The sequence below is a fragment of the Hyperolius riggenbachi genome, chromosome 6, assembly GCF_040937935.1.
Source record: "Hyperolius riggenbachi isolate aHypRig1 chromosome 6, aHypRig1.pri, whole genome shotgun sequence".
NCBI classification, from domain to species: domain Eukaryota; kingdom Metazoa; phylum Chordata; class Amphibia; order Anura; family Hyperoliidae; genus Hyperolius; species Hyperolius riggenbachi.
The window spans coordinates 6,615,807-6,639,450 of record NC_090651.1 but is presented as its reverse complement, the minus strand read 5'-3'; the positions used below and the strand labels follow the sequence as shown (position 1 = coordinate 6,639,450).

General features: G+C 44.4%; 1 protein-coding gene and 1 long non-coding RNA gene across 2 annotated transcripts in view; one reads left to right on the top strand and one right to left on the bottom strand.

The window, feature by feature from the left end:
* The window catches only part of VSIG10L2 (V-set and immunoglobulin domain containing 10 like 2), a 110,856-nt gene that overhangs the window by 47,480 nt on the left and 39,732 nt on the right, over nucleotides 1-23,644 (top strand). The window contains exons 5-7 of the mRNA XM_068238792.1: nucleotides 7,047-7,322; nucleotides 17,860-18,120; nucleotides 20,414-20,665. Coding sequence (XP_068094893.1) covers nucleotides 7,047-7,322; nucleotides 17,860-18,120; nucleotides 20,414-20,665 — 789 coding nt within the window. The remainder of the gene's footprint in view (nucleotides 1-7,046; nucleotides 7,323-17,859; nucleotides 18,121-20,413; nucleotides 20,666-23,644) is intronic.
* Nucleotides 1-23,644, bottom strand: part of LOC137520639 (uncharacterized) — a 60,499-nt gene that overhangs the window by 25,465 nt on the left and 11,390 nt on the right. The gene's annotated exons all lie outside the window — the stretch shown is intronic.

Below are 23,644 nucleotides of genomic sequence, written 5' to 3'. Positions count from 1 at the left end.
ACACTTTCCCTCCCCGGGGTCATGTGACTGGTTAGTATTACAGGTCTCAGGTGTGACTGGGGAGCAGGAGGTGTGTTACATTTGGTGTTATCGCTCTCACACTCTCTCATACTGGGCACTGGAAGCTCAGCATGGCTCCTCATGGCAGAGAACTCTCTGAGGAGCTTATAGAAGAATTCTGCCCAATCAGACACTTTCCCTCCCGGGGTCATGTGACTGGTTAGTGTTACAAGGAATCAGGTGTGACTGGGGAGCAGGAGGTGTGTTACATTTGGTGTTATCACTCTCCTCACACTCTCTCATACTGGTCACCGGAAGCTCAGCATGGCTCCTCATGGCAGAGAACTCTCTGAGGAGCTTATAGAAGAATTCTGCCCAATCAGACATTTTCCCTCCCCCGGGGTCATGTGACTGATTAGTGTTACAAGGTCTCAGGTGTGAATGGGGAGCAGGAGGTGTGTTACATTTGGTGTTATCGCTCTCACACTCTCTCATACTGGTCACTGGAAGCTCAGCATGGCTCCTCATGGCAGAGAACTCTCTGAGAAGCTTATAGAAGAATTCTGCCCAATCAGACATTTTCCCTCCCCCGGGGTCATGTGACTGATTAGTGTTACAAGGTCTCAGGTGTGAATGGGGAGCAGAAGGTGTGTTACATTTGGTGTTATTGCTCTCACACTCTCTCATACTGGGCACTGGAAGCTCAGCATGGCTCCTCATGGCAGAGAGCTCTCTGAGGAGCTTATAGAAGAATTCTGCCCAATCAGACACTTTCCCTCCCCGGGGTCATGTGACTGGTTAGTATTACAGGTCTCAGGTGTGACTGGGGAGCAGGAGGTGTGTTACATTTGGTGTTATCGCTCTCACACTCTCTCATACTGGGCACTGGAAGCTCAGCATGGCTCCTCATGGCAGAGAACTCTCTGAGGAGCTTATAGAAGAATTCTGCCCAATCAGACACTTTCCCTCCCGGGGTCATGTGACTGGTTAGTGTTACAAGGAATCAGGTGTGACTGGGGAGCAGGAGGTGTGTTACATTTGGTGTTATCACTCTCCTCACACTCTCTCATACTGGTCACCGGAAGCTCAGCATGGCTCCTCATGGCAGAGAACTCTCTGAGGAGCTTATAGAAGAATTCTGCCCAATCAGACATTTTCCCTCCCCCGGGGTCATGTGACTGATTAGTGTTACAAGGTCTCAGGTGTGAATGGGGAGCAGGAGGTGTGTTACATTTGGTGTTATCGCTCTCACACTCTCTCATACTGGTCACTGGAAGCTCAGCATGGCTCCTCATGGCAGAGAACTCTCTGAGAAGCTTATAGAAGAATTCTGCCCAATCAGACATTTTCCCTCCCCCGGGGTCATGTGACTGATTAGTGTTACAAGGTCTCAGGTGTGAATGGGGAGCAGAAGGTGTGTTACATTTGGTGTTATCGCTCTCACACTCTCTCATACTGGGCACTGGAAGCTCAGCATGGCTCCTCATGGCAGAGAACTCTCTGAGGAGCTTATAGAAGAATTCTGCCCAATCAGACACTTTCCCTCCCGGGGTCATGTGACTGGTTAGTGTTACAAGGAATCAGGTGTGACTGGGGAGCAGGAGGTGTGTTACATTTGGTGTTATCACTCTCCTCACACTCTCTCATACTGGTCACCGGAAGCTCAGCATGGCTCCTCATGGCAGATATCTCACTGAGGAGCTTAATAAAACAGTTGTTGCTCTACATAAAGATGGCCGAGGCTATAAGATGATTGCCAACGCCCTGACACTGAGCTGCAGCACAGTGGCCAAGACCATACAGCGTGTAACAGGACAGGTTCCGCTCAGAACAGGCCTTGCCATAGACGGTCAATGTCCATCAAAAGCCTAGTCCCCAAGCAGACAGAGTATTCATAGCAGTCGGGTAGACAAAGGTCACCATCATATAGAAAGTCCAAACATCACGGCGACAGACATCGACCAAGAGCTGTTTCGGGCGTACAGTCTGTCTTTTGTCTACTTACAACAGACAACCTCTGGATATGATGCTGATCATGTCCACTCAGCTTCTTTGGTCGACCATGGCGAGGCCTGTTCTAAGTGGACCCTGTCCTGTTACACGCTGTATGGTCTTGACCACCATGCTGCAGCTCAGTGTCAGTGTGTTTAATGTTTATGATGTTGAAGATTTTGTAATAAAGATTTCTCTAAATTTTGGAAGAAATCCCTGAGTGTGCCGGTCCTTGTAGACTGTATACTGGAGGTGTCCGACCTGGTACTCTGGCAGACTGTCCTTGCACCTCAGTTTATGCTGTAGGGGAGTGCGGCCTGGAGACCACCCTTGGACATTAATACATATGAGTGCTGGCAGGATTACTGCAGAAGTTGAAGGTGCCAGCCTGTCAGCACTCAGACCACACAGCACACATTGGGCTTCACAAAGCCAGGATAACTCTTATCACGGTCGCGCTAGCGTTTTGCGCACGCTATAACAAGCGTAACATTTTCTTTTCATTTTTAAAAATTCACGTTTGCGCGCAAAATTGCCGTTTTTGCAGGAAAATTCGCATTTATCACGGCTTTGTGAATCAAGCCCATTGCATCAAATTGTTCTGCATGGCTGTCATCCCACATGGAAGGCGCTTCTACTGATGCACAAGAAAGTAGTAATGATCCTAATCAGCTGATTATCATTACGCAAAATTACACATAATTTTTCACAATTACACCCATACGTCGTTACAAATTGTTAATTCAATTGACTTTGTACAAGCATTCGTAATTACGCATCAATTTACACATAATTTAGTGTCGACTTTGACGGTAAATAGCAAAGCCCATATACATGCTATTGCTGGCAAAATTACCACGTTAAAAAAAGAATTGTTCAAAAAGACCTTATAGTTTTTGAGAAAATTGATTTTAAAAATGAAAAGAAAAATGTTTTTCAAACTCAGAAAAATGCCAGTTTAATAACCATTTTTCTTTGTATTTTTAAAATCGATTTTCTCAAAAACTACAAGGTAGTTTTTGAACAATCCTTTTTTTACCTTGTATCCACTGTTCTTCTTAAATGGGCTTTGCTATTCACCGGCAAAGTCGGCACAAAATTACACATTAATTACACGTAAATTCGTGCGTAATTACAAATGCCTATAATTAAATACAAAAATAATTATGCTTTTCCACACAATTTTGCATTACGATTATGATGCGGAATTGCGAATTACGATGCGTGATTACACATAGGCATAATTTCTGCTCATCACTGCAAGAAAGCCTGCAAACAGTCTGCTGAAGACAAGCAGAGACTAAGGACCTGGATTATTGGAACTTTCCTGTGGTCTGGTTGTCCGCATTCATCAGCATCATCCATCCATCCATCATCATCAGCATCCATAAATGCGTGTCTAGTGGATTTACAAAATTGGATGAACACCAGCTGGCTGAGGCTGAACTCTGACAAAACAGAGGTGTTGGTGGTAGGTGGTCCACACATGATGGATAAAGTTCAAAACGCTCACCACCTCAAACTAGCAATTGGGGGAGATACTGTACAGTATAAAGACTCTGTGCGAAACCTTGGGGTGATCCTGGATGGAAATCTAAAACTCAGACAGCAGGTATCAGCTGTCGTCAAGTCTTCCTTCTTCCATCTAAGAAATATAGCGAAAATAAAACACCTAATCCCAGCTGAAGACCTACCTGCCCTGGTTCACGCATTTGTATCCTCCCGCCTAGACTACTGCAACGCCCTGTTAATCGGATCTACAGATAAGGTTCTGCGCCCCTTACAGCTAGTACAGAATGCTGCAGCCAGACTCCTAGCCAATGCCCCCCGCAGCTCACACATCACCCCAGTACTGCAAACTCTTCACTGGTTGCCAGTAAAATGGAGAATCAATTTTAAGATCTGCCTGCTGACATTCAAGGCTCTACACCACATGGGACTCAAATACATAGCGGATCTATTGGAACTTTATGCCCCTCCACGCACCCTCCGCTCTGCCAACAAGATGAAGCTGGTTATTCCCAGGATACACTTAACATTTGGTGCTCGGGCCTTTTCCTGTGCAGCCCCTACTCTATGGAACTCACTTCCACAATCAGTACGAGAGGCTCCTTCTCTGGACAGCTTTAAAAAAAGGCTAAAAACTCACCTCTTTTCCCTAGCCTTTGAGACTGCATAATGCAGGGTCACAGCGCTTTGAGTCCCCAGGGAGAAAAGCGCTATATAAATATTATTGTTATTGTTATTGTTATTCACATAGCTTATGCTGGGGTGTGCATGGTGAACGTGAATGCATATTGTAGCTCCCTTGTGGGATGAGTTTGAAGCACTATCTGTCCCAAGAGAGGACGTCGCCATATGTGCTCCTAATCTTTCGATAGGTTGATGCACTGTATGCTTGCACTATGCATGTTACAGGGCCAGAGGTACGACACGTATAAGCTCTGCAGAGCTTCTATGCAACATATGTGACTACACAAGAGAATGCATATTTTTGTAATGAAGACCCCGACTTTTAACTTAGCTGTAGGGATATAGTAGTGTTCCTGGATGTATTATTTGCATGAGAGCGTTTGTATTTTGCTTAGATCTGATGAGACCAAAGGAAACTTATTTGGTTCAGATGGTGACATGCGTGTGGCGGCAGCCAGGTTGGGAGTACAAAGACAAGTGTGTCTTGCCTACAGTGAAGCATGGTGGTGGGAGTGTCGTGGTTTGGGGCTGCTGAGTGCTGCCAGCACTGGGGAGTTACAGTTCATTGAGGGAACCATGAATGGCAACATGTACTGTGACATACTGAAGCATAGCATGATCCCTTCCCTTCAGAATCTGGGCCGCAGGCCTGCAGGTCAGTATTTCAACATGAGAATAACCCCAAACACACCTCCAAGACGGCCACTGCCTTGCTAAAGAAACTGAGGGTAAGGCCTTTGATTCCGATTAAAAAAAGAGTACTGCATGCTGCTATGTTTTTTAATCGGAATCAAAAATCGGATCGTATGAAAAATCGGAATCACATGTAGTGTGCAAGAGGCCTACAGGTGCTAAACTGGCCAAGCATGGCTCCAGACCTAAACCCTATTGAGCTTCTGTGAGACCTCTTCAGATGGAAGGTGGAGGAACACAAGGTCTCTAACATCCCCCAGCTTCATCATGGAGGAGGGGAAGAGGATTCCAGTGGCACCTGTGACACTCTAGTGACCTCCATGCCCAAGAGTGTTACAGCAGTGCTGGTCAGTGGTGGGCCGAAATTTCGCATTGAAATTCGCAATTACGCATCCAAATTGTAATGCGAAATTTCTGAGAAAATCGTAATTAATTTAGTATGTAATAGCATTTCGAAATTTTGCGTAATTTTCCCTCGTAATTTTCACAAAATTTTGCGTAATTTTCCACTTAATTTTCGCTAAATGTTGCGTAATTTTGTGCTGATTTTAGAGGTTAATAGCAAAGCCCTCATACAAGCTATTGCTACCAAAATTGCTACATAGGTTAACCAGAATAGTGGGTATAAGTCACAAAAATAATTTTTCAAAAAGCCCTTGTAGTTTTTGAGAAACTTGATTTTAAAAATGCAAAGAAAAAATGGTTTTTAAACTCATTTTTCTAAGTTTAAAAACCATTTTTTACTTGTATTTTGAGTTTCTTAAAACCTGTAAGGTCCTTTTGCAAAATTCTTTTGTTTTTGACAAGTACCCACGATTCTCCTTAACATATGTAGCAATTTTGTTGTCAATAGCATATATGGGGTCTTTGCTATTCACTGCTAAAGTCGGCAAGAAATTACACAAAATTTAGCAAAATTTTATGCAAAATTACGAATGACTGCACGAAATCAATTGAATTTGCAAATCGTAATTACGTTTAAGCGTAATTGCGAAAATGTAAGCGAAATTTAGTAAAATCGTAATTTGTTGATTACGATCATAGTGCTGGGGAATAATGGTGGGCACACAAAAATGTTGACATTTTGGGCACAATTTTCCTTTCTTCACTTAGGGGTTTTGTTGCTAGTAATTTAGACATTAATGTTTTTTTTTTAATTATTTTGATGGGGCAGCAAAGAGTTACTCTGTTTATAACTTCATCTTTATCCTACGTAGTAGTTTCTGCTGTTAGGCCCCCCCTCACAGTTTGGGTGGTCCATCGCGTTGGGTCACACAAAGCTGGCGCATCCCATCACAGAAGTAGTGAGAGCCCTATGGTGGCACCGAAAAAGTTTAATTTGCGGTGGCGGGGTAACCGCAGAAGTGAGGCATACTTTCAATGGACATTTAGCTACTGAGAGAATATTGTGCAATAGCTTTAAAACTGCCATGCTAAGATTCAAATATCTACATGACCCAGGCCCTGGATACCTGAAGGACTTATTGCAACAACATCACTCTTTCCACAAGCTAACATCAACAGGATCTTATAACTTGACCAACCCCAGTGTCCAACTCAAAACGTTTGGAGCCATTGGACTTGATTCACTAAGACTTATCAGAGAGAACACACCTTATCAAAGTTAACATGCCTTATCAGAGTAGCATAGTGAACGTATGCCTGCTATTTGGGAATGACGAGAGCTCCACTCGTCCTGCCCTGAGCCCCTGCGGGTTTGTAGCTCTCGCTATGCTACTCTGATAAGGCGTGTCAGCTTTGATAAGGCGTGTTAACTTTGATAAGGCATGCTATTTGTCTTAGAGAATCAAGCCCATAGCTTTTTGTCATGCTGCCCCGACTCTTTAGAGCACCTTACCATACACATTTAAGAATGCTCCAACCTTGAAGGCGTTTAAAATCAAAACTGAAAAGCTGCCTGATTAGTCTGGCATTTATGATATCATTTTTTGCCCTGTAACGCATCACAAACCGCAACTATGTATGGATCTGAGACAAGCTTATGAGCTTTGGGGCCTACGGGTGAAAAGCGTTTTTACAAATGTGGTGTTGTAACTATTTGTGTGTCATTGGTCTTACCTTCCCATCTCTCTCAACATTTCTAAAATTATATACTGGCACTGAAAAAAAACTGTTCTCTAAAACGTCTAATATGTTTTTTCCTGCAGATGGTCCAGATGAACCCTTGATAAACATCGAGCCATATGCTATAAGCGAGACTGGTTATGCTGCTAATGAAATGGAGAAAGTTACGTTGAACTGTACAGCCTCTTCCAATCCCCCGTGCCAGTATATATGGCTCTACAACAACTCCGAGCTAGACAAAGGACAAATGTACACCTTCCCGAAGATCTCACGGACCCAGACGGGACTCTACACATGTTTAGCAACTAACTTGTACCTCAACAGGCGCACAACACATACCATCATCCTCACAGTCTACTGTAAGTAGTGGGTCTGACAAGACCTGAACCCTGTATATAAAATATGAGCACCAACCAAACATGAAACCCTCTCTTCTGTTGGCCTGTTGTCTTCCAGTTGGGAAGAACCCACCTAACCTCCATTGCTCAGGCAGGGACTGTGTTGCTTGGGCCTGGAACCTTATGAGCATAGACACAGATAGGTGTTCTATCACATCTCCAAAGTGAACCTGTAGGGAAAAAAACATGCAGTGTCCTCTCCAGTAAGGCTCCCGCAGGTACCAGATGCTCTTCTTTACCTAGCAGATCTCTTCTATTCGTGCATCACCGTGAATGAATAACCAGGAATTGGTGGCGTTTTCAGTGGCTGCTATGTGAATTGAGGTCCGCTCAACCAACCACCCAGCAGGGTCAGAGCAGGAACGAGGCAACTCAACCTCGAAAAGCCAGTATCCAAATAAGTGATGTTCCGCTCAATGATCCGGCAATTGTAATCTTTATTGAAGCAGTAAGACACCGCACAACATGTCTGCTAACATGTTTCAAACACACAATGGTCCTTAATCATAGCATAAACCCACACTGTGAAAGTAACACCTAAATACCTAAAACCACTAAACTGAGAAATGAAGACACGTGTTCTACACCTTTCCTCATTCAGTGCCAGCAATTTGAGCTGTGCTAATAATGTGTGAGGACCTTGGCCCTGGAGGACTGGGGTTGGGTTTAACCAAAATGGAAAGACTGAGGTGGCACTTGTATTGTGGAACAGACACTACAAGTGTCACCTGAGGAATGGCCTGTAGTAACATGTCGTGTCTGTTCCACAATACATGCATCCGTTTGCAGCCAGTGGTGTGCTGCCTCTTTCTTTCAATTTTAGTTGTTCCGGGACCATCAGAGCAATCTGGTCCAGGCCTGGCACCGGCATATCCCCAAGACTGTGGTTCTGGGGGCTGTTACCATGGAGTTTTGTATATTTATATGCTGGGGTTGGGTTTCCCTGAAGAATGTGTAGAACATAGTGACCATTTGTGAAAGCTGTATCAGAGGATCTTCACCATAGTCATGGCCAGAGACAAAAGAGGCCTTCAGAATGAAGAAGAAGCCTGGAGACCAGTGAGAGCCTTACTGGAGAGAGTTCCTCTAAGTTATTATGGCTTTGCAGGAATACTTTTTACTTAATGACACAGGCTGTGACCTGACGAAACGTGCCCTGATTATAAAGCGTGCCGATTTTTGGGGTGTATTTTTGGAGGGAAGAATTTTGGGTCCCTATTCCATCTCTGTACCCCTGAGAAGGTACCTGGCAGCCCTGCTCTTATGGGAATCCAGAGGACAACCATTTCAGTTCAGGTTTTTGGATCAGGCCCTGATGTGACCCCCCCCCCCCCCAAAAAAAAAAAAGAGAAATCCCAACACGCAGATCCACAGAGGTACCTCGATCCACTCCTTTTTGGAATCCACTCCATTCATATGTACTTCACCAGGGCCGGATTTCTGGCAAGGCCACCTAGGCCATGGCCTAGGGCACCAGAAATTTAGGGGCGGCTCAGTGAGGGGCAGTAGAGCTATTCTATGGAGCCATCCCTATCTACAAGGACAGCTTTAACCTTTGAACTATCTGTCCTGTACTTTTGTCATCCCTGTAAGACCTGTAAGCTCTATCCTGCAGGTACACATCAGCCTAACTCTCATGGTGACACAATGGGTACATCATTAAAGAGATGGCAAACATAACATAAAAGTTCTTAAGGAAAACATAACTTATCTATACGCATATTACTAAAATAGTTATTGTCTGTGGCATCCAATGATGGAGAGTAAGGAGAATTCTCATTGGGACACACAGAGATAACAACCAAACAGACGGTATAGTTGGCCTTGGGCGGTAAAAAGTACAAATCCGGCCCTGTACTTCACCAGGTGGTTTTGTTGCACTGCGATTATCTACTATAGGGAAGCCAGTCTGGTTTTCTGCCTATGATTCACAGCATTGCATTGTAGAAGGTGGTGTTTTATTGCTGTTTTTGTTTCCGTTTGTGAGACAGGAGTCTTTAGTGGTCTTGTCATTGGTACAGGAAGTGAGGAAAAATCTGAATCAGAACAATTGTCCCGCAACAGAGGCTCTAACAGTGCTAAACTCTTCTCAGAACCAAGAAAAGTGTCATGACTGGAATTCCCTCTGCTCTGCCGCGTACATTCTGTAATGATGGGTAGCAGCATATGTTGGCCACAAATGGGAGGGTTTGTTTTTTCAAACAGGCTTTAGTCAGAAGTGTGAACAACACAATCAGCAGTATGGGCCCGTTCACACTAGAAATCACTAATCGCAAACACAGAGATTTTCTGGAGATTTCCAGCATTTTTTCTCCTAAAAATTTTCCAGCATTTTTTCACTGTACAGAGAGTGTTTTTTCAGCGATTAGAGTTTTGCGATTTCTAGTTCAATAAGCTGTGTCTAAGTCTTCCATAAACATGAAATGACATCTGCACAGGAAATAGAGGTGTTTTGTGGGTAAACTGCAAGGTTTGATGGGTAAAATAGCTGGAAAAACTCATATCACTTGTAAAGTGCACAAGTGTGAATGGGCCCTAAAGGTTACAAGACAAGCATAATGGTCATTTGGGAAATTACAAACCAGCAATTATACAGGCAAAGTGTATACTCACCACTGAGATAACCATTGGATAGATCCCTCTCTGATCAGATCGGGATCTATTACCTGCCCACACACTGTACACAGATTTCCAATAGATATCAGCATGGAATCTATTGGAAATCATCATGGTGCTGCCCCCCACGTGTATATGTGTGTGTCCCCATACTTGTGTGCAGTGTTGAAGGCACACCTGTCACAAGCGGGCCCAAATCCTGGCCTCCTTCAGTGTCCAGTGTCAGAGGAGCTCACAATCTATCCCACCATAGCCATAGTCTAATGTCCTACGATATTATTATTATGTATTTATATAGCACTGACATCTTCTGCAGCACATTACAGAGTACATAGTCATGTCACTGACTGTCCTCAGAGGAGCTCACCCGCTTATCCTACCATAGTCATAGTCTAATGTCCTACCATATTATTATTATGCATTTATATAGCACTGACATCTTCTGCAGCACATTACAGAGTACATAGTCATGTCACTGATTGTCCTCAGTGGAGCTCACACTCTTATCCTACCATAGTCATAGTCTAATGTCCTATCATATTATTATTATGAATTTATATAGCGCTGACATGTTCCATAGCACTCTACAGAGTACATAGTCATGTCACTGACTGTCCTCAGAGGAGCTTGCAATCTAATCTTACCATAGTTATAGTCTAATATCTTACCATATTATTATTATGTATTTATATATAGCACTGACATCTTCTGCAGCACATTACAGAATACATAGTCATGTCACTGACTGTCCTCAGAGGAGCTCACAATCTAATCCTACCATAGTCTAATGTCCTACCATATTATTATTATGTATTTATATAGCACTGACATCTTCTGCAGCACTTTACAGAGTACATAGTCATGTCACTGACTGTCATCAGAGGAGTTTGCAATTTAACCTTACCATTGTTATAGTCTAATGTCCTACCATATTATTATTATGCAGTTAATATAGCACTGACATGTTCCATAGCACTGTACAGAGTACATAGTCATGTCGCTGACTGTCCTCAAAGGAGCTCACAATCTAATCCTACCATAGTCATAGTCTAATGTCCTGCCATATTATTATTATGTGTTTATATAGCACTGACATCTTCTGCAGCACTGTACAGAGTACATAGTCATGTCACTGACTGTCCTCAGAGGGGCTTACAGTCTAATTCCTAACACAATTTCCTCCATATGCCTCTGTGCTACCACAAGATTGCAGTTTTTTTTTCCTTTTAGCTCTCAAGTTGACAGTTGAGGTGCTCAGCAAGTTGGAGCATGAAAATAAATACATTTTTTTTTTTAGATAAATGTCTTCAGATTCTATTGTCCATAAGTTTTAATTTCTCTGGAATCGTGTGGTGAGATTTATACACCTCACAATGGCCACAATATTGGGATTACTGCTGGTCTTGCATGAGGCAATCATTGTGCGGTATATAGATTAGAGTACTATCACCTGAGATTACTATCACCTGAGTCCATCGTTTATGTTGTATTTGCGTTACGTGGAAATAGTTCTGGCTACTTTCTGGATTGTTTGTTGCCAAGTAAACGTTGTGAAGTTGGCTTTGCACTGAGTTTGTTAGAATTTATTGATATACAGTATTTATTGTATTTATAAAGCGCCAACATATCACACAGCGCTGTACATTAGTTAAGGTTACAGACAATATTTAGGGGTGACATACAGCAATATGACAATACAGGAATACATGCAAACCAGATCACACAGCACAGTATGAGTACAAGGTAATGCTTAGTCAGTCACTGGATGGAGCATGGAGATCACACAGCACAGTATGAGTACAAGGTAATGCTTAGTCACTGGATGGAGCGTGGAGATCACACAGCACAGTATGAGTACAAGGTAATGCTTAGTCACTGGATGGAGCATGGAGATCACACAGCACAGTATGAGTACAAGGTAATGCTTAGTCACTGGATGGAGCATGGAGATCACGCAGCACAGTATGAGTACAAGGCAATGCTTAGTCACTGGATGGCAGCATGGAGATCACACAGCACAGTATGAGTACAAGGTAATGCTTAGTCACTGGATGGAGCGTGGAGATCACACAGCACAGTATGAGTACAAGGTAATGCTTAGTCACTGGATGGGAGCATGGAGATCACACAGCACAGTATGAGTACAAGGTAATCCTTAGTCACTGGATGGAGCATGGAGATCACACAGCACAGTATGAGTACAAGGTAATGCTTAGTCACTGGATGAAGCATGGAGATCACACAGCACAGTATGAGTACCAGGTAATGCTTAGTCACTGGATGGAGCATGGAGATCACACAGCACAGTATGAGTACAAGGTAATGCTTAGTCACTGGAGGGGAGCATGGAGATCACACAGCACATTATAGGTACAAGGCAATGCTTAGTCACTGGATGGAGCATGGAGATCACACAGCACAGTATGAGTACAAGGTAATGCTTAGTCACTGGATGGAGCATGGAGATCACACAGCACAGTATGAGTACAAGGTAATGCTTAGTCACTGGATGGAGCATGGAGATCACACAGCACAGTATGAGTACAAGGTAATGCTTAGTCAGTCACTGGATGGAGCATGGAGATCACACAGCACAGTATGAGTACAAGATAATGCTTAGTCACTGGATGGAGCATGGAGATCACACAGCACAGTATGAGTACAAGGTAATGCTTAGTCACTGGATGGAGCATGGAGATCACACAGCACAGTATGAGTACAAGGTAATGCTTAGTCACTGGATGGAGCATGGAAATCACACAGCACAGTATGAGTACAGGGTAATGCTTAGTCACTGGATGGAGCATGGAGATCACACAGCACAGTATGAGTACAGGGTAATGCTTAGTCACTGGATGGGAGCATGGAGATCACACAGCACAGTATGAGTACAAGGTAATGCTTAGTCACTGGATGGGGCATGGGGATCACACAGCACAGTATGAGTACAAGGTAATGCTTAGTCACTGGATGGAGCATGGAGATCACACAGCACAGTATGAGTACAAGGTAATGCTTAGTCAATGGATGGAGCATAGAGATCACACAGCACAGTATGAGTACAAGGTAATGCTTAGTCACTGGATGGAGCATGTAGATCACACAGCACAGTATGAGTACAAGGTAATGCTTAGTCAGTGGAGGGGAGCATGGAGATCACACAGCACAGTATGAGTACAAGGTAATGCTTAGTCACTGGAGGGGAGCATGGAGATCACACAGCACAGTATGAGTACAAGGTAATGCTTAGTCACTGGATGGAGCATGGAGATCACACAGCACAGTATGAGTACAAGGTAATGCTTAGTCACTGGATGGAGCATGGAGATCACACAGCACAGTATGAGTACAAGGTAATGCTTAGTCACTGGAGGGGAGCATGGAGATCACACAGCACAGTATGAGTACAAGGTAATGCTTAGTCACTGGATGGAGCATGGAGATCACACAGCACAGTATGAGTACAAGGTAATGCTTAGTCACTGGATGGAAGCATGGAGATCACACAGCACAGTATGAGTACAAGGTAATGCTTAGTCACTGGATGGAGCATGGAGATCACACAGCACAGTATGAGTACAAGGTAATGCTTAGTCACTGGAGGGGAGCATGGGGATCACACAGCGCAGTATGAGTACCAGGCAATGCTTAGTCACTGGATGGGAGCATGGAGATCACACAGCACAGTATGAGTACAAGGTAATGCTTAGTCACTGGATGGAGCATGGAGATCACACAGCACAGTATGAGTACCAGGTAATGCTTAGTCACTGGATGGGAGCATGGAGATCACACAGCACAGTATGAGTACAAGGTAATGCTTGGTCAGTCACTGGAGGGGAGCATGGAGATCACACAGCACAGTATGAGTACAAGGTCATGCTTAGTCACTGGAGGGGAGCATGGAGATCACACAGCACAGTATGAGTACAAGGTAATGCTTAGTCAGTCACTGGAGGGGAGCATGGAGATTAGGCCAGTCCAGTTCACTCAGATCCATAGGATGGGTGTACAGTGATGGAGGTGCGTGAACAGGTAGGACACAAAAGGAGGAGGACCCTGCCCAAAGGCTTACAATCTAGAGGGAGAGGTGGGCACACAAAAGGTAGGGACCAGAGTTCAGCTGCGGGTTTAGAGCACTTGTGAGGAGTGGTAGGCTAGAGTGAAAAGGTGAGTTTTGAGGGCTTTCTTGAAGATGTTGAAGGAGGGGGCTGCCCTAATGGGTGGAGGTAGGGAATTCCATAGTGTTGGAGCAGCTCTTGAGAAGTCCTGGAGGTGTGCATGGGACTGGGTGATGTGGGGGACGGTCAGGCGAAGTTCATTGGAAGAGCGGAGTGAGCGGCTAGGTGTGTACCTCTGAGTGAGATCGGAAATGTAGGTTGGACAGCTTTTGTGGACAGATTTGTCAGTCAGACACTGTATCTTGAATCTGATTCTGGACTGGATAGAAAGCCAGTGGAGGGATTCACAGAGGGGAGCCGCCTTGGGGATGGGAGGAGTGGATAATTCTGGCTGCTGCATTCATGATGGACTACAGTGGGGCTATTCGGGTCATAGGGAGACCAGACAGAAGGGTGTTGCAGTAGTCAAAGTAGGAAATTATGAGGGCAAGGATGAGGAGTTTGGTGGTGGCAGAGGTCAGGAAGGGGCGAATCTTGCAGATGTTACGAAGGTGGAAGTTGCAGGACTTTGTGAGGTTTTGGATGTGGGGAGTGAAGGAGAGTACGGAGTCCAGGGTGACACCCAGACATCGGGCTTGAGAGGTAGGGCGAATGGTAGTGTGGTTAACAGTGACCTGCACATCTGGGAGGTTCGTGGATGGCCGGGGTGGGAAGATCATAAATTCCATTTTGTCTAGATTTAGTTTCAGGAACCTAGCGGACATCCAGGAGGAGATGGCGGATAGGCAGGAGGAGACCTTGTCCATTGATATAAGATGACCCCCAATATCCCCCCCCCCCCTCCCTCTGCCCCCAATGTACTAATTTGTTTTCATCTGTAAAAAAAAAAATTGGGTATTTTTGTTCCATGTAGATATGACGACTGGTGACCCAACAAGAAATGAGCTTTTCACATTTTAACGTCTTGGTAAATACAGTTTGACTGGTTTGTGGAATATTATAAACTGAGGCTGGAAATGAGTTGTACTTTACAGAGCATTATACTTTTATATTTAGTTTGTCAAAATTATTCTGAGTGAATTTGCTCTGATGTTTCCCTGAAATGTAAAACTTGCTCATGTCCTGAACTAGCTGATATATTTGGTTAGAATCTGTTGAATTTATAACATACAGTGGCGTAGGGGATGCAGAGGTTGCAACCGCAGTGGGGCCCTTGGAACAAAGGGGCCCTCTCTCAATGGCAGTATTAGCTTTTCATTGGTCTTGTGCTGGTATTTCATCGCTTCTGGCCAAGCACATTGTTCTCCTTACTTTCCCCGCCCACTGTGTGACATCATTCCATGTGGCTCCACCCACATTGAGGGTAGTGTACTGGCCTTTCTAATTATTTATCTTGTTAGAGGAATATTGTGCTGCAGGAAGAGGCAGACTAACAGCAGCTGTTCCTCCTTGTCTTTCCCTCCCCCTGCTATCACGTCATCATGAGTCATCATTGACCTTTGTGCACTCCAGACAGCAGGGGAAGGGAGAGGCAGATAGCAGGAAGGAACAGCTGCTGATAGTCTGCCTCTTCCTGCAGCACAATATTCATCTAACAAGACGAATAATTAGGAAGGAGCTGGAGAGAGATGGCACAGCTTTTTCAACACAAGAGAAGTAAAAAATAGATTTGTACTTATTAAAGGAATTTATCAATTCATTTACATTGTAATCAGAAAAAAGGGTCACAGAACCCCTTTAAAACAGAAGGAATTTGCGATAATTCAGCTAAAAAGTGATCATCTTTGGTTACCCACAACGCACTGCTACTGTATATGCAAATTATCTCTTTATGCCCCTGAAGAACGGTCTTTAAAGCCAAAATGCCAAACACAAAGACATATGACATCATTTTGCTGTCAGAAAGGGTTGTTCACTCTTATGCTGTATAGTTGTTGTCACTTTGTCTTTATGAAGTCCCGTTTTCAGGTGTGTTCTTGCAGCTGGACTACTTGTGGAACATTCAGCTCAGGTTACAGGTCTGACCTAAGGCACGCCTCCCCACTTTCTGACATGAGAAAGTAGGAAACCTTCAAGACACGCCCCTGCCAACCCTCCAGTCATGACCATTCCACCCCCTAGCCAACTCCCTAACCCTAGTGACAGCGATCACTCGATCACGCTCATCATTTTTTTCCCGCGCTACGTGATTTGAAAAGAAGGATCGGGGAACAATAGTTTGTCATCGTTGCAGGAGATTCCCTGATCCATCTACCGGTGGGTACTCAGCCTAAAGCAGGAGGATCAGCCATACTATGCCAGGGAAGAAAACACATATATAAGTAGATAAATACTTGATCTACTTACATAACACATGCATTGTACTGTCCACATTTTGATTTCAGTGAATGTTATATAGTAAATGAAGAGAATTCTGTATCTGGTGGGATCCATGTCTTTTGCCCACAGTTTAGGCTAAATCCTGATGTCATTTCTGCCCTTTACTTTTTTTCTTTTCTCCTCCAATCGCTGAGTCGCCTCAGCCTTGCTTGTAAACACAAGTGAGCAGGGGATCGTGTTTCAGATAAGCAGCTAGGTAGGGAAATAAATAGAAGAGGAGGAATATATTATAGATAAAAAGAACCCCCAGCATGCAACTGTTTGGCACTGACTACTAAAGGGCCAGTGCTCCTTAAGTATGGGATAACAGCAGAAAAAGTTTTGAAAGTTTTGAATGCAGGATTAGCATCTTTATCACTTACTCAGAGCAGTTGCTGTTGAAATTTGATTTTTTATGGTGACAATCCGGCTTTAAGTGTCGCCTTTTAGTTCACATCCTCAGAACTGTTTTTAAACTTCCTGCAGTGTACATGGGCAAAATTTTAAGTACATCTCTTCATATTGGCAGTGGATGATAACGTATAGAATATATTTAATGTCTCCTGGAGTTAGGACTCCCTCATATGCCTTTCACACTGACATTATTTCCCTCTGACCTTCATCCTGAGATGAGGCATTTTCCTCACAGGGGCGTAGCAATAGGGGGTGCAGCGGTAGCGACCGCATCGGGGCCCTTGGGCCAGAGGGGCCCCGAAGGGCCCTCCCTCAACTACAGTATTAGCTCTCTATTGGTCCTGTGCTCATAATAATCACTTCTATAGATACTTTGAATAGTGGTAATCATTAACAAACTGTTTCCCGTCCCTTCCTTGCACCTCTGACTCTGTAGTTGCCATTGGCAGGTTTTGGTGCACCGTATCAATTGCTATGTATAGAGTGTTTGGGGGACCCGATTGTAAAACTTGCATCGGGGCCCACAGCTCCTTAGCTACGCCACTGTTTCCTCACATATCACTCTCAAGCTGTGGCCATTAAAGGTAAAGTAAACCAGAATCATAATACCCAATCACATAAATGAGTTTGGAAGTTAGAACCTTCTCAGCACTTGGTAAGATGTTTGAACTGAACGTAAGCTGGCATTGCTGCTCGGGCAAATCAGTCCCAGTTACTAGAGAAGTAGACTTGTTCGGCACCATGTTCAGTAGGCCACAGTCCTAAATGTTGCGTAGCTCCGGAGTTGGCTCGACAAGAAAAATCAAGAGTCTTGAAGAATAAATCCTGGTGTTTCTCGTCTCTCAAGTAGCGTTGATGTCATATGATTGTCCAGAAATGTTATTGATGTTTAGGACATAGGATAGGCATCATAGGTACTTAGACCATCTGTGTCACCAGTGTCTGTACTATGTTTGTTGTTTGGTGCATTCTCACTGTTTCTTGTGCAGATTTGCCAGAGGGATCTCCCACCTGCACAGCACTGCCACAGAACCAGTACACGGATGTGGCCCTCTGGTGCACGTGGCCCGGTGGGCTCCCACTGGCACAACTTTACTGGATGAAACAAAGTGAAGCAGATCGTGTCATTGTGTCAAAAGCTAATGCCACCGTGGTAAAGAGAGGGACGGAGCTGAAGAACAGCACCACTTACTACTGCTCCATATCTCACCCGTCCCTGAAGAGGAACCTTACCTGTGCCACCACCGTGGGTAAGTCATCAATACAGCAACCTGAGAAGATTTTGGAAGTGTTGGGGCAGATGTATCAGAACCATTACAAGGAGGAGCCGAGGTGGAGCAGATGCTCAGAGCAACCAATCACAATCCTTGATCTGAACATCTGCTCCAGTTTTTCTTGCACTGGTAAAGATCTCCCCGGGGTGTGAATGTTTTTGTATGTAGCCAAGATTTCCATAACGAGGAACTGTTGTCTGACAGTAGCGTAACTGCCGAGCAATTTGCTTTACGTAACGTTGTTGTAGATTTATTTGTGTTAAATTATATTTTACAATTAACCCTTAGACTGCCAGCTATTTTTTTTTTAAAAAGCTACTGTGCCAGCTATTTTGGCATACTGGTGACTGAATGTTTTGACCAGCTCTACGTGTTACAGAATCCACAATAGTCGGTAGGGATTGTGTTGAAAATCTGTGCAGGTTGTAAATGGGCTAATCCAATCTTGGAAGCATGCAATTGGTACATATCCAAGCCACATAGATTTTCAACAACATTTGCATAATTCTGCATTTGCAACTTATTTGCATATCTCTTGCCAACTTAAAGGGAACCTGAATTTGCCTGAAAAATTAACTTCTAAACTTACCTGGGGCTTCCTCTGGCCCCCCGTTGTCTGCCACCAGAAGCGTTCTGTGCATGTGCGATTGTGACGGGTGCATGGAGAGGCCACATCTCTCGCCTGGGTAGCGCATTTAATAAAACCGCCAGCAGGAAAACAGAGGGGACCCAGAGGACACAAAAGTACCTCATGGACTACAGGGGCCAGAGGAAGCCCCAGATAAGTTCAGAAATTCATTTTTCAGGGCAGTTCAGGCTCCTTTGAAGAGTGCTCTAACCTCCAACTTCCTACAGTGGGGTGAAGTGCAGTAAACCATAGAAAGAAGAACTAGAGAAGCAACATCCATGAAGTCAATAGACATTTATACCTTTATCTCAAATAGCGGGGAAAGAAATCCCTTCTCAGCCAGCACAGCAGTGAAGCCCCACCCTTTGATGGCTGTTAGGCCTGCAGTGTCCGGTGACCCCAGTGGTCCGTCTGTCTGTCCATTAATGCTCCCACCGCGCCCCAACATAGAGCCAAGTCCCAGCTGGGCGGGAGTAGGGACCATCTACGGCTGTAGGTTCTTTATTGTCACAGCAGGGATGATGAGAATGGACCCGCTGAGATAAAAAGAGGAGGATCAGGCAGATCAGGTACCAGAAGCCTCCTAGAGGGGTCATCATAGGAACTTCAGTATTGTGTTTCATCTCCACAGGATAGTTTTGTCATAAGTTGAGATTGTATTAGCTGTCTACTTCTTGGGGGCGTATCAGCTGTTATCACAGACAGATCAGAGTTCAGCTTCAATTAAAAGGGCACCATGGCAAAAAAAGTGTAAAATTTAAAGTACATGTAAACGAATACTTTATTTTCAAAGCACTTGGTGGTTGCTCCATCCAACTGCCAAAAAACTGTGCAGCGAGCAGGGAGGCTGGCCAGCAGCTTTGTATACATACTTTTCAGGGAATGTCTTTATAAAGAATAAAGGCCATGCTGAGAATCCCCCATAAGGAGATGGGCTAGTCCAAAACCTGTCAGTAATGTCAGATTTCTACTACCTACTGTAAATGACAACATCATAGGAGAAAAGTAATTTATGTCCCATTCTACCCTGGAAAAAAATGTACTGCTTATTTGTATATGTTTACATGTAATTTAAATTTTACACTTTTTTGCCATAGTGCCCCTTGAACTTGGCTGCTGGCCAGAGCTGGATCATCCACAAGTTGCCTAGGGCCTAGAGAGAGGCTAGGGGCCTGGTGGATGCTAGCCCCACCAAATATTGTTAAAAAATAAAAAGGTAACCAGCAGCGGTGGGCAAAAACTAGGGATGGTCAGAAATGCTGATTTCTGATTCCACTGAAACTCCGATTTCCGAGGAGTCTCTTTTTTTTTGGGGGGGGGGGGGGGGGGGGGGGGAGGAGGGGGTAATTTTTTAAATTCTCTGATTGGCCAAATACTTCCGAGTTCTGGGATTGGGCTAAAATTACTGAGTTATGCAGTATTTCTGCAGAAATCTAATTTCTGAACAAAAATACTGATTTTCAATCAGAAATGCGGAAATGTTGTTTCTGTGAAATCCGAATGAGTTTCCCCAGCAAAGCTGCTCTTGTCTAGGGCCCCAAATCCTTTCCTGCTGCTGGCCAATTAATATGACTGCCGTTTTCTTAGCCTGTTCTCCATAGCGTGTAATTCCTTTCCTTTGTGTATGTTTGTCTTTGTCAGTGATGCCCTCTGGAGGCCCGAACTGTTCTGCCGTAGCCACCAGGTTGAATGAATTTATCATGCTGACGTGTGAGTGGACAGGTGGTCTTCCTCGCATTACCCTGCAATGGAATGGCGGAGAGGTTGGCGATGTCAGGGAATCCTCCAACATCTATGTCTTCAAGCCCGATCGGACCTACAACGGTAAACTATTCACCTGTACGGCTCTTCATCCCATGATGAGCCGACAGTCCACGTGCCGGCTCAAGCTTGGTAAGAACAGATGTGTATATGATTGTAGTCTTTAAGTATTGAAGTATTTGTAGCTGGTTCATTCTATAGTTAGCCGTTCAAAGATCGGTCCAACTATCGGTTTATGCAGGAACAACTCGACGGAACGTGCTTTTGTGTGGGGCAAAGAAAAGGAGGAGACCGTCCATAGTGGGAGCACGTCCTTTTTGGCTTTCAGAAGATATTCCCCTGACTCTGCAGAAAGTTATACAAAGAATCGATCATTGCCCCATCTAACCATACACTATCATATCGGGCAAAAGATCGTCTAATGACTGTGTGAAATTTTAGATTACTTAGAGAACTCAAATAAAAGGCATGCAATTATTTAAAACGTTCATCCAGTTCGGTGTATGTGTGTTCCCAGGTTCTTCTCCCTTCCAGACATAAGTCCAGAATAGTCTGAGCATGGTTAAATAGAGACTAAAACCCACTTTAAGGATAACTCCAGTTATAATTCTGATCCAACTAATTGTAATCGTAACAAACATAGTGTCCCCCCCCCCCCCCCCTCCCATGTTCATTTATAAATGTTACCAACTACAGAGTCTTCTGATCAAATAACTGTGTGTACTTTTCTTGTAAGAAATGTATGTACAACTAGTCTTTAAAAGCTTAATTCTTAATCAGGTTGCTGGTTTTGTCACGACTGATGTCGTGATCAGCACAGAGTTCATAATAATGGCAGTATTTGTATAGCGCCTTTCTCCTGTCGGACTCAAAGCGCTTGCGAGGCAGCCACTAGAGCGCACTCAGTAGGCAGTAGCAGTGTTAGGGAGTCTTGCCCAATGAACTCCTTACTGAATTACTGGCTTATTGAACAGGCAGAGCCAAGATTCGAACCCTGGTCTCCCATGTCAGAGGCAGAGCCCTTAACCAGTACACCATCCAGCCACTGCAGAGATAGCAGTAAGCGAGAACAGTCCATGGTGGCATCAGTTCTTAATTAACCGTGTAAGTAATTGAAATAGTGGCTGCTTTACTGCACATTTACATGTGAGAAAGTAACATCTTATACCATTACACTCTCGTCTCCTATCCCACCATCCCAAATGTCAAAAATGCCCTGCGCACTCAAAGCGACACCATCTTGCACTGGAAGATGACCCTACCAAACTTGATCATCATCATTACGGAGGACTTCAACAGAGTCAACCTTCACTTGGAGTTGCCACCTCATAAATAACATACCAAGTGTCCCACCAGAAACCAAAACACTTTTGACCATTGCTACACAGTCCTCAAGGATGCTTAAAAGTTGCTCCATGGGCTGCCCTCGGCAACTCTGACCACTGCCTCATCCAACTAATCCAACTGCTGTGGGAGCGATGTGCTATTTTTCTGTAATGTTTCTCTCTTACCTTCAAAATAAAAATTGATTTGTGAAAAAAAAAAAAAAAAAAAAAAGTTGCTCCATGGGCTGCCCTCGGCAACTCTGACCACTGCCTCATCCAACTAATCCAACTGATCCCCACCTACAGAAGGCCCCTTGAGTCAACCAAACACGTTCTCAACACAGGCAGAATGTGGACATGAGAGGCAAAGCAGCAGCCAGCTTGATTCAACTGCACTTACTGATCGGTCCTGGTGCCTCAACACATGATCTCCAACAACAAGCTGAGGATCTAAACCGGTTCTACTAAAGGTTCCATGACATCCAAACTAATTCTCCCCAAGACTGCACCCGTGACCTAAAAACAGCACTCACCACTGTGTCCCCAATGCTAACCAACCCAGGTCCCCTGGCACCACTGATGATTGAAGAAGCAGAGGTACTGAAGCACCTGCAGAAACTAAATTCCAGGAGAATGCCAAGCAGGGATGGTGAGTCAACTCTCTGCCTGAAAACCTGCACAACTCAGCTGGCCCCAGTCTCCACCGCCCTACTCACACAATCCTTTAAAGATTGCAAAGTATCCTCCTGCCTAAACAAAATCCACAATAATTTCCATCCCAAAGAAACCAGGAGTTGCTGATCTCCCCATGTACACACCAATTGCATTATCATCAAATGTCATGGAGGTCTATGAAAGGCTGATCCTGTTCCACCTGAAACACACCACCAAACACCTAATTGACCCACTCCAGTTCGCATACAGAGCAAACAGGTCCATTTATGATGCCATCAGTATCAGCCTGGAGTACATCTTGGACCATCTTGACAGACCGGACACCTACTCCGGAATCCTTCTCCTGGACTTCAGCACTGCCTTCAACACTATTAGCCCCAGTATCCTATACAAAAACCTGTTACAACTCAAAGTGCATCCCATCCTCTGCAAGTGGCTAACAGACTTCCTTACAAATAGAACTCAAGTGGTCAAGTTTGACAGACAGTTCCTCCTCTCTAGAATGAATCACCAGCACCACTCAAGGCTGTGTTCTGTCTCCAATGCCATTCTCCATGTACATAAAAAACTGCACCTCAAAATAACAACTCTGTCAAGGTCATCAAATTCCCAGATTATACCACAAGCCTAGGCCTCATAGACAGGAGTGGAGAACTCTTACCATATACAGTAGATATTGAGGGACTCTGCACAAACTCGTCTTCAACATGGCAAAAACCATCAAACTGATAACTGACTTCAGGGTAAACTCTCCCAAACTTTCCCAAGCCCTCATGGAGGGCACAGGGGTTTCTAAGGTACCCAACGCCTGCTTACTGGGCACCACCATCTCCAGAAACCTAAGGTGGGATGAGAACGCCGCCAAAATCCAGAAAAAACGCCCAACAAAAAATTTGGCATTTCACAGGCCTTTCTGACCAGCGTCTACACTGCTACCTATGCAGCTCCATCATCCATCATCATATGGTACACAGGTGCCTCCATGAGCAACAGGTACAAACTATAGAGTGTCAGCAATGCCACAGAAAAGATCATCAGGACCCCTCCCCTCCTATCCCTCGACATTCTCTACTCCTCCAAACTATGTTTCAGGGTCATCAAGATAGAGAAA